Genomic DNA, 19,918 nt, shown 5'->3' with positions numbered 1-19,918 from the left:
CTGTGAACTCTGTTAAGGTTTATTGTGGAATGTATTGTTAAGAATTATTATTTAACAAGCCGTTAAATATGCCTTTATAATGCAGCAGACGTGTATTTTATTGTAAATATGCTGAGATTTTAATGTGAAATCATACCATGTTCAATAAATATTTTATTTAATTGAAGCTTCTTTAAACTTAGTTACAAGATAATAAACATCTATCTTTATTTTACCAGCAGGATAATGTTTTTAAACTTGAAGACTCGTTTTTTGAAAATGGTAGAGGAAAGAGTCCTTATGATCCCAAGCTTTTGACAGCATCTATTTTAATAGGTAAGATCAACTTGTAAATGTGTCCAGTGTCTGTGCAGATATGTTTTAGGCACCTGACAATATATTTCATTTCTCATATATATCTTTAATAATCCCAAAAAGGCATGCATCAGTATTATGCCTACACATTTCATATCCTATGGAAGAGTAACAATTAGTTCAGTAATGAAAGCACAAGGGTCATCATGAAGCATTTTTTCTAATATAGAGAACAGAACCAAAGGACTTATAAGTGTCAACATGAGGTATTTACTGCATAAACAAATGTTTGTTATACAACACACTCTCTTTTTCAAGGTCAGAAATTGCAAACAAAACCCAGACTGACATTGTCTTATGAATGTTATTTAATTGTTGATCAGTTGAGTTGAGCCATAAAGCCATCTATTTGAACCTGTTGCCCAAGCAAATTCTACCTAAACTCTCATTGATCTAGAGAAAGCAAAACCCATTATCTGAGGCTGTATCCTATTTGTCACATCCAGGCTGCTATTTGGATCTGTATTATATTACAGATTATTAATACTAATACCAATAGCTTAATTTCATCTATCAATTAGCAGTTCAGATCAGCAGTTTGTCAAGACCCCACTGCAAGAATGACACATCCTGAATAGATTCAAATGTTCTCCATAATTTAATGTAATCAGCAAACTCAGTTACAATCTCCTCCTACAAGTCATTAGTTTTCCTAGCAATGAAATGCAGCAAATATCTGTTTAATTCATTCAAGTGTCCTGAGCCGATATCCCAGCAGACAAGATAAATGAAACAAAATTATCTACAAGGTCCATCAAACTCATCCAATCCCAGCATTGTTCCAACCTCCCAAATTCATTCAGAAATAATGTTTTTGCAGCCTACCATCTGGTATATAATTCATATCTCATAGCAACTTCAACAAGGTACATTCACAATGACACACCAGCCATATGAATGGACAGTGTATTTTTTATTTTATTCTTCCCAGATAGGCATTTATAATATGAAAAGAAAGAACCTTTATAATTAAAAAATGCAAAAATATTGCCTTTGGAACATGATGTAGAAAACATAGAGGAGGATAAGATTTATGGATATTTGAGATACTTTTGCTTTTTTAAACATAAAATTGGATTGCCAAAAAAAAGTTATTTTAATTGTTTACATCTTTGTGAACTATTTTCCTTTGTGCTCAATACAATAATTAAAGCTATTCTATAATAATACACCAATCATTATTATTATTATACCTTTTTCAAATGTATCACTAGTTCTGTAAGATGTTTGGGAGTCGTACAATGTGTTTTTAATGTGTTTAAATACATCTGGTATCTTGTTTCATTTGGTTTTGTAATTCAGCCATTCCAAACATACCTTACTTGAAGCCAGTTGTTGATCTTCCTGCTTCAAATGGTGATCATTTCTTAACAATGTACAGTATTACAGTTAAAAAATAACTTAATCAAAAGCCTTTGTCATATATGTCCTCTTCTAAGCATCTCTTCTGCAGAAAAAACAATTTAACTTTAGTCTTTTCACATAACTGCATTGTTTAATTCCTTGAACCAGTTTAATTAATATCCTTACAAAGGACTGGAGCCCACAATTGCACTCCATACTAACAAAAAAGTACACGATTACCCCTTCAAAAAAGTAATTATTAGCTTTAGTGGACACTGACTAAAATTGCAAAAGTTTGTTATACACAAAGCCCTAAATCCTTCTCAATTAAGGAGGCCACCATTCAATTTAGGATTTTAATTTTGTAGTTTTTAAATTTGTAACTTGGATGCATTATAATGTTTACTTGAAACAATAGCCTTAGATAACAAGCTATGAACAGGAGGAGTGATAAACAGTAAAGAGCCTGAAAAGAAGTAATAATAATAAAACTATTATAATAATAAATAGAACTACTAATAAACACAAAGCATCATAGGTTGTTTAAGATCCAGTCTATCTATATAAAATTGTTAGAGGGGTTTCTCTATTGCAAATGCAATGTGTGGTGTGTGCCACAGAACTCAATGTTTTAATGTTTTTTTTTGTCTTTATTTTGCTTTGTTGGTACCATTTTGTACAATCTGGGCATCCACTCAAGTAGCCAAATGCACTTTATATTCATTTTGATTGTTAGGCAAGTAAAGAGGAAGAGAGGTGGAGCTGCAACAGGATTGTTTTGTTAAAAATGCTGTAATGCAACTGTCCAAAATAACATTACCTCTTGCAGTATTGATTGCTTTATGGTTAAAGGAGAGCACTTGAAATACACTGGTTGTGAAAGCACCCCTTGTGCCCTTAGTCATTAATAAAATCTATTAGGAATGCACTGAATCCACTGTTTGAGCATTTGGGCGAATCCCAAATTCTTTGTGAAAGATTTGGTCAAATAAAAAAACTGAATCGTATCCCTAATTTGCATATGTAAATTAAGGGGGAAGAGGATTGCATTTGCAGCACACAGTTAAAACATTTTTAACATCCTTGTTTGTGACAAAAAGTCACGTGATCTTTTGGATTTGGTTCGGGCCAGGCACTTGAATTCAGCTGAATCCGAATCCTGCTGAAAAAGGTCCAAATCCTGGATTTGATGTATCCCTAAAATCTATAGGATACACAGTGGGTGGTTGTTTGTAAGTTATATACTAAACTATACATCAATACTTTTGTAGATTTTGGTAAGCATTTGTTTAATTCTTCTGTGTTAAGAATTATTAATATATTAAATGTTCAGTGAGTACTTGAGAAGTTATTAGTAGCTGAGTGACATAAAAAAAATGAGATTTTTTGACAGCTATTGGAGTGTATTGAGCTGGTTCTTAAACAAAAAATGCTTGCATGTTCACAAAGCCTACATTGCAATTCTTGGTTATTGTCTTAATTATCTTGTTGAACATTTGGTTAAAAGCCTCCTATAAATAACACTGAGCATAATTTAGACTATGTAAGCAAAGTTTGTGAACAAATGTTTATACTGGGGTGGTCCAGAAAGCTAAAGATTTTAAGGTTCAAGTGTGGGAAATCTTCTGGAACAAATAACTAAAAGGGGGGATGAAAAAGAAGGATGATGTAGCAAAACATCTGGCATTGAGAGGATTATAGAAATGGCTTAAATCTGAATAAAAATGAAGCATGTCCTTTTTATAGAGCGGCATAACTTAGTCATTACATAATTCTCACAAGCATGGTTACAAGTGTGATAGAGATGGTAAAAGACACTGGTATTTTTTCCCAATGCACAGATGGGGAGCTGTATTCTGGAACTGCAGCAGATTTTATGGGAAGAGATTTTGCCATTTTCCGCACGCTTGGAAATCATCATCCAATTAGGACTGAGCAGCATGACTCCAGATGGTTAAATGGTAAGCAGATCACCCTCTATAAAATGATGTAGATGTGGAAACACTTAGATTTTTGGTTGTGATGTAAACCATATAAAGCAGTAAAACTGTCACTGTCCCAAGAAGCTTCATTATGAGACAATACTACAATATAATACAGTATCAGTACTTGCTTGCATTGCAGTTATTTACTCACTCATTTTCACTCTCTCTCCTTAATTATTGCCAGATTTTTCTAATGCTGCAACCCTTAATATATATTACTAAATAAGTTATGTAAAATCAATGCACTAGTAACTAGTAAAACTAGTAAATGCAATATTTTTTCTCTCTCTTAATTGATGGAGCAATACAGGTGTTTACAGTGCTGGGGTTTTCTGGATAAGGGATCTTTCTGTTATTTGGGTCTCCATAACTTTTTGAGTATAATAACATCTAAACTTTAATTAAACTCAATAGGACTGTATTGTTTCCAAGATTGATTAATTGTATCTTAGTTAGGAAGAAGTCAGAGGTACTTTTTTTATTAATACAGAAAAAAGGGAATTATTTTTAGAAATTGAAATTAGATGGTTAAAATGAAATCTATGGGAGATGGCCTTCCAGTTATTCGCTTTCTTGATAATGGGTTTACAAATAATGGATCCTATACCTGTATAGCACAGGGTTTATAGTACTCCTTATACCTTTTCATTAGCACAATAATGTATTGGTAAGGAAAATATTGTTTAAGTACCTTAAATTTAAATTGCGTTAGCACATTTCCTTGGTTTTATATTTTCCAGCATATAATTTTGTTGTAAAACTAACAAAAAGTGTTCAACTTTAAAACGATTAACTTAATTACTGTACAGTGACATCTTGTCTTATAAGTACTGCTAGTAATCAAAGAAATCAGTTGGGTGTCGGCTAACACGCTGCTAGTCGGGAGATTAGTCGCCCATCGACAAAACGCTTCTTCTTTGGGCAACTAATCTCCCCAAACTGCATTCCCGCAAGCTAGAATGTAAATCTCTGGCAGGATGGCAGTCGGATTGATTCGGCTTTGTGAAGTTGCCGAATTTTCCTAGTGAGGCAACTTCGGGAAGGCAGTTCGGGGAGATTAGTCGCCTAATTAAGAAGCAATTTGTCACTGGGCGACTAATCTCCCGAAATAGCAGCACATGCCCTTATCCTAAAACAGGTTGTAATAAAGGAATATATAACATGATGGCAATCTACTACAACCTCTCTCCCGGTGGGCATCACAGATATATTTATCAAACCATTAACTGATTTGATCAGTGTGCTTATTTATCAGAATTAAGTCCCCCTGATGTAAGATTTTTTTCTGCTTTTATTACTTTGCAAAAATACTGAAGGTAAGTAACACCCTGTATCATAGAGATTACAGTCTAAAGGAACTAAGATTGCCCGGGAGCAGTAATCCGTTTGCTTTGAAACAGCAGACCAATAAATGCAAGTAATGTTTAAATGGTATGGAACAAAATAACTAATTTTAATATATTACCCTAAGATTGTCTTAAGAATGTAAACTGTATTTTACAATTAATAATGCAGTAAGCTTCACATTTAGCAACACAATATTTATAAAAACAGGTAAAGTATTTTTTAACTATACAGTCAGTGTCCCATAGGTAATCAGAAACGATTGAGGAGACAATTAATAGCTATTAAATGTTATAGTGATCTATGTCAAAGTAAAACAAATATGAAAATACAATTAATGTTTTTAGTGGTTTTATGATCCACTTGATTTTTTTTGGTCTATTTCTGTATGTTTTTTTTCAAATCCCAGCATAGTATTACATTCATAGATCAAACTATTTACATAGTACTTAATAACAATTATGATCACTTAGGGGATGTATTTCTTATAGAAAATGGTGTCATTAATAATATGATGTAGAAACCAACACCATCTAAAAACTGTTTGAAAATAAGAAAAGATCTATATTAGTTACTAAAGTAATGTTACATACATTCTGGGATTATTACTTGACAAAAGACTATAACAATTTTTTTGTACTGATAACCAACATATAGTATGCTTTATGTGTATATCTCAATTAAATTATTTTAATAAAAATACAAATTTTTTATCTGTGTGTATTTTATGCAGACTGTGGGAATCACTTGTAAATGGTAATGTCTTATAAGGGCCCAATCACATATTTTATTATATATGCAGCACTAAAGCTTTAAATATTACACATGCCGTTTAAATGTTATAATCTCATAAATAAAAAGTAAATAGCATTTGCCGAACATCATTTTAAAAGCAAAAAAAGTCTTGCTACTGGTCACCACTTTATATATTCTGCTGGTGCTCAATAGAGATTTACCCTTGACTGGGTAATTTGAGCTCATCTACACAGTGGAAGTTAAGAGATTTACCAGGAGGAGGATGTCATGATAATGCATGTCACTGTGGTGTGACTGGCTTAGCTGACATAGCTTTGTAAAGATCTCCTTCTGTGAAAATAAGACCCATTTGCAAATTAATTAGTTTCTGGCAGCAGCGTGATTGTTGACCTAAAGTTAGTAGAATGAAAAAACAATTGGATTAGTGTGTGCTATACAAAAGCCTATTTCACCATTTGAGTACTGATTCCAATCTGCTGAAGACCAATTGAACAAAATGATTCTTCTTTGGAGAATCTGCAGTGAAGGTTAAGTGTGAAATAACTATAGTAACAGAATGACAGAGGAGCCCTATGGTCTACTGAGTCTGTCCGTCCCACTTTATTCTATCTACAGTGTGGGCATACAATGTGGGGTAAAAGGAGGTCCTGCATGCTATGCAAATTAGTCCTTCACTCCCTAGGTGACCACAAAAGGGTTCAAGAGATGTCACGTATTTCCCTGAAGTTATCTTTGAAATATATATCCTTTGAATGCAAGCAAATTAAAATAACGAGAACTGGAAAAACGTTTGGGGTTTTTCTTTCTGATTTTTTTTTTCTAAGGCCCGGAACTTCATCTCTATAAACTTGACATAGGTACTGATACATCAAGTAAAAACAGCGAAAGGATTCTTGACAAAGCTGTAAGAAATATACCATTTTTATGAATTGCACTGTTTGCTATATATAATTATATGTCCAATTAGCTACATGAGTCACTTTCAGGTGGCACCCCCCCCCCCAAAAAAAAAAAAACATTTTATTTTGAAACATTTTAGAAAGGGATAACATAAGTATTCATTTGTGTGCAAAGGTCATACACATTTTTGTCTGTGCTGTTCATTAGATGGAGCACTAGACTATATTTCCACATTTTCAAGTACTTTCTTTTGGCATATAATAAAAAAATCAGATTATAATTCCCAGTATGGTTAAGACATTTTGTGAACCCTGACTAAAAATTGTTCCAGATCATGATCTGCTATTTGTTAATAATAATAATAATATGAAGGGTGTGTTAGCTCATATAATCTATTACAATATTTTGGTGCCCTGAGTAGAATTACTTGGATATTTTCCAGGTTTACATTAAAATAAAGTATAAACCAGATGGTAGAATTCTTTGGAAAAATGAGCCTTTTATAATTTTGGCACTCATCTCCAAAAGGTTTTCATGGAGTTATAAAGCACCAAGAGGGCAGTGATTAGCATTGCAAATGCATTATTTTATACTTTTATAGTGACAAAGACACTCAAATAGGCAGATATCCTGTGTGAAATGTTGAGCCAACCAACAAAGTCATTATATGAAATAGCAAAATATGTCAGATTGAGTAATATTATTTTCCAAGTCTATTGTAGCATTTTTTTCCCTTTCAGTAAAAAAAAAAAAAAAGTCAAATTTAATTTTCCACCAGTCTTTAATCACAAGTGTTAGTGTTTTGTGCAGAGAAGCCAAAATGTTTTTCTCAAAAGATCTAGTCCGTAATTAATCAATGTCTTTTATGGAACATCAACAAGGCAAGAGAAACATTTCTAAGCTAAAGATTGTGCCCAAATTCTTTACAAATGCCAGTAAACAGAGAATTCATTTCTCCAGGGAGATGCTCATTAACAATTACTTACTATTTCAATTATATATTTTATATATAGCTATAGGATCTGTTATCCGGAAACGTAGTATGTACGTAATATGTTAGCTTTATAAATAGGAGTTAATAAAAATAGTACAATACTTCTAATGATGATAGTAATACTTGATGAGAAAAGGGAATTGGAGCCTTGAATTTACAGAGATAAAATATTAGCACTGTACTGCCAATCTTTTCCCCAGTCTTGTAGCCTGGTTATCCAGTGCCCAGCATGTTCCGTTTATATTAAAAGAACAATGTCATACAAAGAAGGCAGTGGAGCCATTTTTGCAGATTAAGGGTCATATTCAGTCCCATTACTTCAAGTCTGATGACCCTATGAGAAACATTGTGGGTCCCATTTGCTACTAGTGACTGCAGGGCTAAGTGAACAATCAACAAGCATAAACACCATACAGAAAAAGCTGACGAGGCATTACATCCAGTATTTCCTTTTTGTACTCTATTACATGTTTTTTTTTTCCTTTCTCATACTATTGGAGGGTGTTTTAAGACCATGCCCCTGACCCACCTGTGTGAAACTTATAATAATAAGAAGAAGAATGCAAATTGCCCCTAATTTACAAAGAAGTGCATTGTTTGCACCTGGGTTCTAGCATAATAACTATTCTGCCAGCTTGTTTGAAATACTGATACTATTATTGTTTTAAATTAACAGTACTTATAGGGAAACTGTCTTGGGGAAAAATATGTTTTTCAAAATGCATCAATAATAACAGCATAATAGTGCTGCTCCAGCAGTCTTCTGCACTGAAATCCCTTTCTAAAAAGAGCAAATTTTAAAATCTGACATAGTGCTAGACATATTGTCAGTTTCCCAGCTGCCCCAGTCATGTGACTTGAGCTGTAATAAACTTCAGTCACTCTTTACTGCTGTACTGCAAGGTGGAGTTTATGGAGTAAAATCCAGGTCCCACTGTGACACATTCAGTTACATTCAGTTAGAGAAAGAACAGCCTGCCAGAAAGCACTTCCATCGTAAAGTTCTGGCTCTTTTTGAAATCACGTGACCAGGCAAAATGACCTGAGATGGCTGCCTACACCCCAATATTACAACTAAAAAAAATACACTTGCTGGTTCAGGAATGAAATTTTATATTGTAGAGTGAATTATTTGCAGCGTACACTGTGTAATTTAGGAATAAAAACGACATCATAAAAATCATGACTCAATCCCTTTAATAAATCAGACCATTACAGTTAAGGACAAGGAAAAGCTTAATCGCTGTTACAATTTGATGGGCAGCCACAAGGAATCCCTGGGACAGGTGACAAGATGGTAGTACAGCATTCACTAGAATAGTAAACAGGGTTGGTTTGTTTTTCAGAGAGGATGATGCCACCCCAGGGTGGGGTGCCTAACAAATTGCTATGCCCCACTAATTAAGCTTTTCTTTGTACTATAACATTTACCATACAGTTTTTAGGAGAGAACAGTATTGTGGGACAAATGAGAACAATGACTATCTATCTGGAGTAAGATAATGTTTTGGTAACATCTTAAAAGAATCTTTTGAAAATTGAACAGCTAGAATTATTTATATATTAATGCAAAGGGCAAATTAAGTCTGTTGTATATGGATTTTAAATTCGGAAATTCTACTAGTGATATGTAATGTATATTTATTCTGTTTCATGAAAACAATTTGTCATATGTTTCACCTCGTAGATCCAAGGTTCATTGGTGCTTATTTAGTGCCAGAAAGTGATAATCCAGAAGACGATAAAGTTTATTTTTTCTTCCGTGAAAATGCCATAGATGGGGAACATACTGGAAAAGCAACACATGCACGAATTGGACAGCTATGCAAGGTAATGGCCCATTCCATGATATCTTTTAAAATTTATATTTGTGACTTTATCTATGTAGAAATATTGGTAAACTATTAGTTAGCAGTATTTTTTTGGATTTATTTGCATCATCTGAGGATTGGTGCAATCAGACTATATAATATATCTATATAGTCAAAGTACCCCACAGGGTTGCAAATGATAAATGTTTAACGACATAATAAAGTCAAATATTTTGCACTATGCCCATAAAAAGGTATTTTATAGTTTTTTTAACAAAGTCTGTCTCATGCAATTTGTTCTTAAACAGCGTTCATGTAGATAAGGTAACACATTGTGTTTTTAGAAAACATGTTAAAATGTATGAATACTGTTAATACAAATATTTCAGTTTTCCTTACTAAATATGTATTATTTATTCCAGAATGATTTTGGTGGCCACAGAAGCTTAGTTAACAAATGGACTACTTTTCTTAAAGCTCGCCTAATTTGTTCAGTGCCTGGTCCTAATGGCATTGATACACATTTTGATGAACTACGTAAGTTATTTCTGCAATATTTGTATATACTCTTAATTTCCTATTGTTGCACAATACTGTCATTAGCTAACCATTTCCCATTAAATATGCATCTTACATATTGTTCTAATGTACATTTAATATATATATAAATGGAATGAATTATGTGTTGTGTTTTTACAATTACAGAGGATGTGGTTTTGATGAACTCAAAAGATCCAAAAAATCCAGTTGTTTATGCTGTATTTACAACCTCAAGGTACCACTTTTTTAAGTTGATTTGCTTGTTTAAAAACATATGTTTAATGAGGAAGGAATAACTGATGTACCAATTTGTTTAATAAATGTGCGTAAGGCACTTGCATGGGACAAACTCTGCCCTTTTTAAAGCAGGTTTTCTCCTTTGATGAGAAAAGATGAGCAATACAAAGTAGCAATAATAATACTTGTATAGTCTTACAGAGTATTTGTGTGAGAAGAAGAAGGTGAATAATTAAAAAAAACTAAAAGGCCAATTGAAAAGTTGCTTAGAATTAGTCATTCTATAAAATAATAAGGGGCAAATTTACTAAGATTCATAGTTGCGCCAGCGTTCGCTGCACTTCGCCAGGCGTATTTTCGCCAGAGCTACGCAAATTCACTAAAATCCGAAGTTGTGCTCAGGGGAAGCGTAAGGTTGCAAAGTTGCGCTAGCGTTAATTCGTCAAGCAAAGCGAAGTTATGCTAGCGATGCTTAATTTGCATATGGCGCCAAATTGAAGTTACAATGGAGGTATATGTAGCAGCACTACACAAGCCTGGGAAACCTTCAAAACAGCAAATAAAATGTTTATTTTGCCCTACACATGTGGCCACTGTATAGTTAAGGTGCCATGAATTAGGAAATGTAGGGTAAGTTTAACTTAAACGTGAAGAACCCATTTATGTTTCCCAGCCAGTGGTTAGTTTTTACTTCTATAGATCTAGTTTTGCTGGTTGCAGTGGCTATGCTGACTGGGGTAAGGCAAACTATTCATTTTTAATGTAAATATTTAGTGTAAAAAATTTAAAAGAGATCCCAATATGACACACATTTTTCCCAGGTACAGTAACCCAGAGCAACCAATAAGATGTTTGCATTCAAATACTGTAGATGACTAGTAAATGCTACCTACTAATTGGTTGGTATAGGTGATAAGAGCTATAGCAAACATTGCTCTTTATATTACATAACTCCAGAGTGTAAAGGAATATTAAATACATCAATATATATATAATTTTTTTTAAAATTTAGCACAATAATTTATTTTTAGGATACTAGCTGTATTTCCCCCATTTATTGGTTTGGAGGTAGAAGTAGCAACTTTAATAGGATTTTTTTTTTAATTTGGTGGCTTTAAATGGTGATTGGGGCTGAAGTGTAGAGAGTGTAATCAGCACAGGAGTTGCAGACCATTAAAATATTTTTATTGGATGTTTAGATGCCCATACAAAATAACCTTTAGTTATACAGTATGTTTGAAATGTTTCTACACCTACCTACCCACCAACCACACACATTTTTATTTCCCTCTTTGAAGCAGTCAGACTTACTGGCTATGAATAGAGGGTGAATGGCTCCTCTTAGCATTGCAAATGCTGCCCACACTGTTCATCAGTCATTACAGGCTTTACTGATGGCTGAAAGAAATACACAAACCTGGAGTGGAAGATATACAAAGAAATTGTGTTTTTGATTAAAAGATGATATGCCAGACTTTGTTAGTGAGACGGAGGAGGGATATGACTGTGGTGAATTTGTAAATGGCACAAAAAAATGCAATATATCCTTGTTTGTCTGCTTATATGTTGCTCATAGAAGGCCAAGCATACAGTATAAAGGGACACTTGAGTGCATCACTTTCCATTTATGTGTGTTTATGTGTATTCCAGTTATTTACTTCCAGTTGTTATACGTGAGGTGTGTGTGCCCAAAGCATTTTGTTTTTGTTATATCTACCCACCCACGTTTTTACTGCTTGCCATAAATACCTCCAAGCTTTCTTCAGATATGCATTTACTGCTTTTATAATAATGTACAACTAGATTCACAGCAAACTATGCTGCAGGAGGACAAAAATATGCAGAGACAAAACGTGCAAAATTATGAGATTTATTTACAAAGAAAAGTGGATTGGGTAAAAAATTGGGTAAATTGTCTTGTGTTTTGCAACACACAAGTCACAAGTGCCCCCTGTATATGCACCACAGGGGTTGAGTACCTGTGTATCAATAATGTGCCTATCAGTGTTTTTTCTGTTGTAAAATTATTTACATGCCCTCAAATTGCAATAAAGTTCTTAAACATAAATTTTAGAAAGTATACAACTGTGAACCTACTGAATCCCTTTTTATTTTACTTTTCACTCTACTTTACAACCAAATGACATTTTACATGAATATAAAAATGTTTTATATGAACATAAAAATGCACACCTTCATCTGTGCCTATGGGGTTGATGATAACACCTATGATATTTTAGTGCAATTGTCAGTGGGAGATCTGCGACTACCGTGAAATATGTTGCAAGTATGCAGCTGGTTTTGGCTAAGCATGTCAAAGGGTAACGTTTTTACTATAACCACCCTTTCAGGAGTTGCACTCGTCGTGCATTCTATACAGAAGCATAAATGCCACTGGAATATTTTATAACCTAAACCTGTTTTAAAGTTGAGGCACTATGAAGCAAAATTGGACATCTTGAATTATTTCCCCTTGCACTTATCCCTTGATGATCCAACTTCCATCCCCCACCTTTCTCGGTTTCCTTAACCAATTCTCATAGAGGTACCTAACCCCTCTATCATTTTCCCCTATTGGTGTCCATTTGAACTCCACCTACTTTCCTCCCCTATATGCAAATAGTTGTTTCTGCTTTTGCAGTTCTGTAGTTTTTGCAGTTCTTTCATTTTTGTATGTTTTTACTCTTTTGTGGTTTTCCATCCTTTAAGTTCCCATGGCTTTTGCTGTCTCTCCCCTGGGAATACTTTCACATCATTTATCCTTCTCAAGTGTAATGTGGCTGCTGCCTCTTCCATTTATCTACTGGTTGGTGAAGTAGTAGATGGGCTCACACTGTTGGTGGGAGTAATTGATAATTTTCGTTAATCAAACTGGAAGTGGGAAACACAGCATATTTTATAAACTATATTTTTAAAAAATTATAATATTTAAGCCCATTTAATAGCTAATCAGGATTATAAACCATATAAAATGATACAATTACTGTACATGTTCATAACTTGCCTTAACCTGCTATAAAGAACTTCCAAGCTAGGCACAGTATTTACATGCCTATGCAGACTATGCAGCTTATCTTTTATAATCATAACTATATTATTCAGTGTCTTTGAACATTTATTTTGAGTCAGTTGCATGCTACCTTTATTTGCAACAGCTAAATAAACTCATCAGCACAAGATACAAATCAAACTCTGCATGTCTGTACTTGCAAAAGGCTTACACGTGAGTAGGTTTATTATGAGAAAGACTGGAATTATGAGAAATCATAAGCATTTTACATTTAAACCACATTTAATTAGTTTTGTGCATAAATGTTCTATTTTCATACCTCTGTGATTGGAATTATGTTTGCTATGCAGTCTTACTTGCTAAACCTTTAACTGTTTAAACTGGTTTTTCATTACAGTAACATATTCAAGGGTTCAGCAGTCTGTATGTATAGTCTGACGGACATAAGAAGAGTTTTTTTGGGTCCTTATGCTCATAGAGATGGTCCAAATTATCAGTGGGTGCCATTCCAAGGAAGGGTTCCATACCCTCGACCTGGAACTGTAAGTAGCATTCAATGCAATCTAAACAAGGGAATGCAAAATTAATGTCTGGTACAGTTTCATGGCAATATTAATTGTAGCCATATAAAATTTTGTATAAATCCACCCCCTATTTTGGCCATGTGGTCTGTCTCGCCGGAAAAAAAAGCTGACTTAGAAAAAAAAATGTAATCATCATTATTATCCAGACTTTGCCTTCCACGCCAACCAGTGGGGTCACAGCTCTCCCCAGAAGTCAGTGGGTGATTTCCCTTGTATTTTTTGGACATTTTTTCTTAGGTTTTTAAAATGTGAAAAATTCTATTTTTTTTCTGGAAAACAAATCACGGTGAAATTCCATTGAAAGATTCTGGAACATTTTCACCACTTGGAAAAATGCCATAAATCTGTGTCAAGTGAAAATATTATCTCTGCTGCTGTATGTAAATGTCTCGCTTCATGAAATGGCAGACTAAGTAAACTAATTAGTAACATGGGTAAAACTTATTTCCATACATGTTTAAATAGTTTTTAATAGGAACAATATCACTTTAGAAAAAAAATTCTATATATTGAGCCTATATAAAATGTAAAAACTAACAGTCATTGCTACTGTATTGTGATATTGAACTTGTTTGCAGGACGACCAAGGGGGGAGGGGAGCAGGGGAAAATAAAATTTTGTTTTAATACTCTAGATAAGAAGCTGTTTGAATTAAAATGACATGCTCCTTTAATATCTGTTATAATATAATATGGCAGACATGAATCTTGCTTTTGTTATTTAGAGAAGTGGGGAGTTCAAAAAAACAGCTCCGTAGACAGGAATGCACTGTTTGTGACATTATCGATTTCATCACTATTTAAATATTAATAACATTTGAATCAAGGTTAAAACAAAGAGAATTGATTTTTTTAGAATCTTACACTTCTGGAAGACTATAGCAATTCTGGCTATTTTCTATCACTTTTAAGTAAGAATACATGTTTGTATATACAGTATCCATTCTTTTCAACATTAATTTATTGGAAATGTGAACTACAACTTATTTTTCTAGAAAATAAATCCATTTTCCCGTAAGATATTATGTATATTATATCCGATATCCACTTCTGTGAAAATATATGAAAACAATGGTTTTATTTTTGAAACTACGGGATTTAAGTGATTTGCCATAGTAATGCATTCTCTGCTAATATTTGGCCTCGGATGAGATTTTCATTGTTTCCTCACTAATAAACTATGAAGTGAAACTAACTGATGAAAATGTATGCCGATTAGTTGGTAGTTAAGTAGATTTCTCCAAGTAAATACTAAATCCATTGCTGGAAATTATATATATATATATGTATGCCTCTTATGCTGTTGGTTTTTTGTTTGTTTGTTCATTTGATTCATATTGTTTATTTATTTTTTATTCAAGTACTAGTTCCATATGACTTACTTCAAGAGAGACTGATAGTATATGAGGGTGCAAAGCTGTGCTTATAAAATGTGTATCATGCTAAAATTTGTCATGCGAACAACTTTATTGGATGTGCTGTGGTATCGCAAACCACTTAATGTTAAATTTCAAGAGTGTATAAATATATGGATATTTAGTACCAGCTTAGTATAATTTGTTGGAATAGCTATGAACAAAGCATGTATAGTAGCGATGGGCGAATTTATTTGCCAGGCGCAAATTCCCGCGATTCGCCGCCGGCGAATAAATTCGCAAAACTGCTGCGAAAATTCGCTGGCGTCAGAAAGAATGGTCAAAAACGAGAATTGTTCGCCATTTGGCTGAAAATTCACAATTTTTTCGGCGAAAGCTCCAAAATCACTATTGAATAGGGGTACAGGATACATGGGCATAAATAAAGGAGGCAAGTTAAAAAAAGGCATGCCTAAAGAAAAGATAGCAAAAAGAAAAGGGGCTTAGTAATACCCATATAAACATTATTTACAACATTTAGATATTAAGTGAACAATTAACACTTGCTTAGCCCCTGTGTATCTGAATAAGAGGTAGAAATCAATGGTTTTATGAACATGCATAATGTCTTTAATATTATTTTTATTCTGCATATCTGTAGTGCCCTAGCAAGACTTTTGGTGGCTTTGACTCAACAAAGGATCTCCCTGATGAAGTTATTATGTTTGCACGAAGTCACCCGGCCATGTACAATCCTGTTTTTCCCATCAATAATCGTCCCATCATAATAAAAACGGAAGTGGATTATCAATTTACACAAATAGTGGTGGATCGAGTGGAAGCTGAGGATGGTCAATACGATGTCATGTTTATTGGAACTGGTAAATACTATTTGCTTTATTTTTACACTTGCTCAGTGGTTCATCAATTAAAACTGTTTGAAATATAAGACACCAGACTGAACAGGAAAGGGAAAGTCCCTAGAACAAAATGTGTATAAATGGAATAGCTCACATATTAGCAGGAGGATGAGATCAGGGTGAGGAGACGTGTGGTGGAAGAGATCTGTTTCATTCTATGAGTGTGATATTATTGCTAAATGCCGCCATCAAAGAACGCATTTAGGTATCAGGGGTCAGTTTTCAGATTCCTGTGCTGTAAATCTCCTGACTCAGTTCAAATTGATGCCTGGCATAAATCACTAGAAAACTGAACACCGAAATAAAGCTTTGGTTACTAACATTTTACATGTGTGGGAAAAGACTTACAGTTAGTTAGTTCAGGAAAAGGGCACATGTGCATTGAGAATTAAAGTGTGACATTTTTTTGCTATGGGTGTTATATTGTTTAGCTTTTACAATGACTTCCCATTCTTTTAATTCCATTCCCCTGGCTTTTAGAAAGTTTTTTGTTTTTTTTTTTGCAAATATACTGAACATCAGCAATAATTTATTCCCTGTATCCTCTGACCCAAAGAAAATTTTAATCATCTGCACGAAGCTGTGGGGATGATTCAGTACTTAGCACCTATCAAACATGGCACAGACAGGATTATTCATTGGAAACATTCAGCCAGAAATCAATCTCTGTCTGTCTACCAGATCCTCTGAATTGAAGTTATTTAGATACTTATATAAAATGTATTTAACATAGGCTTCACATATTGGAATCACTAAAGCCTTACAAATGACATTTTTCTATAATAATTGAATCTTTTACTATATACAATTTATGATGTTATTATATGTTGCACTATGGTACATATGATAATTGCACATTTTGGGGTAGGTTGACAAACATTGTTATTGCCTTGAAGCTCCCCTTGGACTCTTTGGCATTCCTTTTTTTATCAAATAGCTGTTTATTATTTTCCAAAAATATCAGAAGGGGTACAGAAAAAAGAAAAGGGGTACATTGAGCAACATGTTATCAGTACACATTCATAAACAAAATATAACTTGTCCAAAGATACAATCATAATAGAATGAGCCCCTGGATAGAAGAAGGTGGGGGGGGGGGAAGAGAAACAAAGAGACCCTTGGATGGAGGCAGTGGAGTTATACTACAGGGCAGTAGTCCTATAAAAGTCAGTTTCTTTAAACGAAACCCACCGAAACCACATAGAAATATGTTCCTGAGAACGTTCAGCCCCGAACAAAGAGAGTTCTTCGAACCTGTGGAGTTCATCCACTTTTTTATACCATTCTCTTAATGTCGGGGTCGTGGTTTGTTTCCATTTCAACGGGATTAAAAGTTTTGCAGCATTTAAAAGATGTGGTTCTATAGTAGACAGAAAGACCTTGAGAGTTGTATCAGAATGAAAAAGAAGCACGTACGCAGGATCATCAGGTATATCGTATGTTAGTATAAGTTTCATGGCGTGCCTGATATCCTCCCAAAACATTTTTATAAGCGGGCATGTCCAAAAAATGTGCAATAGAGAACCAGCTTCTACTCCACATCTCCAGCACAAACCATTAGTACTTTTATATATCAACTTTAATCGTGTAGGGGTAAGATACCACCTAGTGGCTAACTTATAATTAGTCTCCTGAATTCGGCAGCATCTGCTGCTTTTGAAAAGTTTTAGCATAAATTTGTTGAAGTGGTCATCATCAAAGTATGTATGTAAATCAGCTGCCCAAGAATCTAAAAAGGCAGGTCTGCGAAATTGTTGGTGTTTACGTAAAAGGTTGTAAATTTGCGATATGGCATGTCTTGGTGGGGAACTAGCCGCACATAAGGTCTCAAATGGAAAAAGAGGTCTACCCATCGTAGCCTGGCCCCCTAAGCTGGAGAAAAAGTGTTTTATCTGAACATATTTAAGATGGTCCAACTGGGTAAAAGGTGTAACCTTTTGCAAATCAGATTTAGAGACAAGATCATTATTAGAAATGAAGTGTAGCATCTGAAGATTCCCTTCTATGAGCCAATTAGAAAAATAATTTAACTGTTGACCAGCCGGGAAGGCCGGGTTATTAATCACGGGTGTAAGAGGGGATGGGAATTGAGTGAGTTCAAATTTGGTCCCGTATTTATCCCATAATGCAAGGGTATGTCCTATCAGTGGGTGGTCGCTATGCCTAAGACGTCGATGCTGCTTGTCTAGCCAAGGTAGATGCATCAGATAACTGTAAGTTGACTGTTGTTCTATGTTGACCCAAAGCTTAGTCTCTGCATGATGTGACCAATCTATAATACGAGTAAGTATAGCGGTTATGAAGTACAGTTTGCAGTCCGGTAGCTTCACACCCCCTTGTTCCCTCTCCCTGGTCAGTATCCTGTGACTTATCCTGGCTTTTTTATTTTGCCATATAAATTTTTTAAGGGTTGATTGAATAGACTGTAAGATGCTATCAGATGTATGCAGTGGAAGTGTTTGAAAGATGTATAGTATGCGTGGGATAATATTCATCTTGACCACATTCATACGGCCAAACCACGAGAGTGGTTTACCAAACCAATTACCAAGATCTTTCTTTATTGCTGTTAGTAGACTTTTTAAATTTAGTTGTGCCCACTCCTCATATGACTTCGTGATTTGAACTCCTAAATAAGTGAGATGATGGGGAGACCATCTGTATGGGAAATCATGGGAGAGTGATTGTAATGTTTCAGCCGACAGCGATATGTTCAAGGCATTCCTTTTTTAAATTGCCTATGTGCTACTACTCTTAAACTTTCCTAGTCATTTTCATTTGTTCCTAATCTAATTAAACAGTTTATTGGCTGTCTTTAAACAGTTCTGAGATAAAGATGTAAGATGTAAAGATGTAAGATTAATATGTTTTTACTGTAGCATTTCAGCAGTCAGAATAAAAGTCCTGCTAGATCAATTTTCTGAATATCTGATTTGAGGTTTTATTTCGTATAGTGGAAGTACAGCCATCATTACAGTGAATTAATAGCCCTCTTAACCTCCAACCAAGCTCTAAACTGAAGCCTATTGATCTGGAAAGAAATGAATGTTTTAATGTGTGTGAAACTGTTTGAAATTCTACTCTTGTTAAAAGAAAAAGTTATCTGTAGATCAGATAGTGTAGTTTTAGTACCTGAGGCCTTCTCTTACCTTTGACCTTCACAGCTTCTGCACATGTAGTGGCTGTGAAAATTTACATTGTGTGTTGTTAAAAAAAAAAAGGGAGGGCCTTGTTTTAATTAAGAGGTGAGCAGTTCAATTTTCTTTTAAAGCTTATCAGATTCCACCCATCTACTTTAAAATCTAAAGTACATTGAAAATATTATTACATTTAGAATTACATCTCAATTTTTTTTTATAAAATTATGTTTACGTTTCTCACCATGTCATACAGTTTATGATTTAATAAAATGGAGAAAAAAATAAATAAAATAAAATATATATAAATAAACATATAAATTTCTTATTACTTTTGTCATTTTACCATAATGATTATCTTGCAGTATATGGGTTTTATAGTCTTGGCATAGAGAATATGAATACAGGTATGGGATTATCCATTAACCCATTATCCAGCAAGCTCTCAACTATGGGAATCAAATAATTAAATTTTTTACAAATTATTTCCTTTTTTACTTTAATAATAAAACCGTACCTTGTACTTGAACCCAGCTATGATAAAAATTAATTATTATTAAAGGAAAAACAATCATATTGGGTTTATTTAATGTTTACAGCATTTTTTAGCAAAGTTTGGTGATCCAAATTATGGAAAGATCTCGGGAA

General features: G+C 34.0%; 1 protein-coding gene across 2 annotated transcripts in view; it reads left to right on the top strand.

Moving 5' to 3' along the window:
• sema3a.L (semaphorin 3A L homeolog) overlaps positions 1-19,918 on the top strand; it is a 137,449-nt gene that overhangs the window by 89,275 nt on the left and 28,256 nt on the right. Inside the window, exons 5-11 of one of the 2 annotated variants that reach the window (XM_018250610.2) lie at positions 222-315; positions 3,540-3,659; positions 9,365-9,507; positions 9,911-10,025; positions 10,194-10,263; positions 13,673-13,817; positions 15,875-16,094. In XM_018250610.2, coding sequence (XP_018106099.1) covers positions 222-315; positions 3,540-3,659; positions 9,365-9,507; positions 9,911-10,025; positions 10,194-10,263; positions 13,673-13,817; positions 15,875-16,094 — 907 coding nt within the window. 2 annotated transcript variants of the gene reach the window in all.

Source organism: Xenopus laevis, chromosome 3L (genome assembly GCF_017654675.1).
Source record: "Xenopus laevis strain J_2021 chromosome 3L, Xenopus_laevis_v10.1, whole genome shotgun sequence".
Classification (NCBI taxonomy): Eukaryota; Metazoa; Chordata; class Amphibia; order Anura; family Pipidae; genus Xenopus; species Xenopus laevis.
This window is presented reverse-complemented; position numbering and strand designations above follow the sequence as displayed.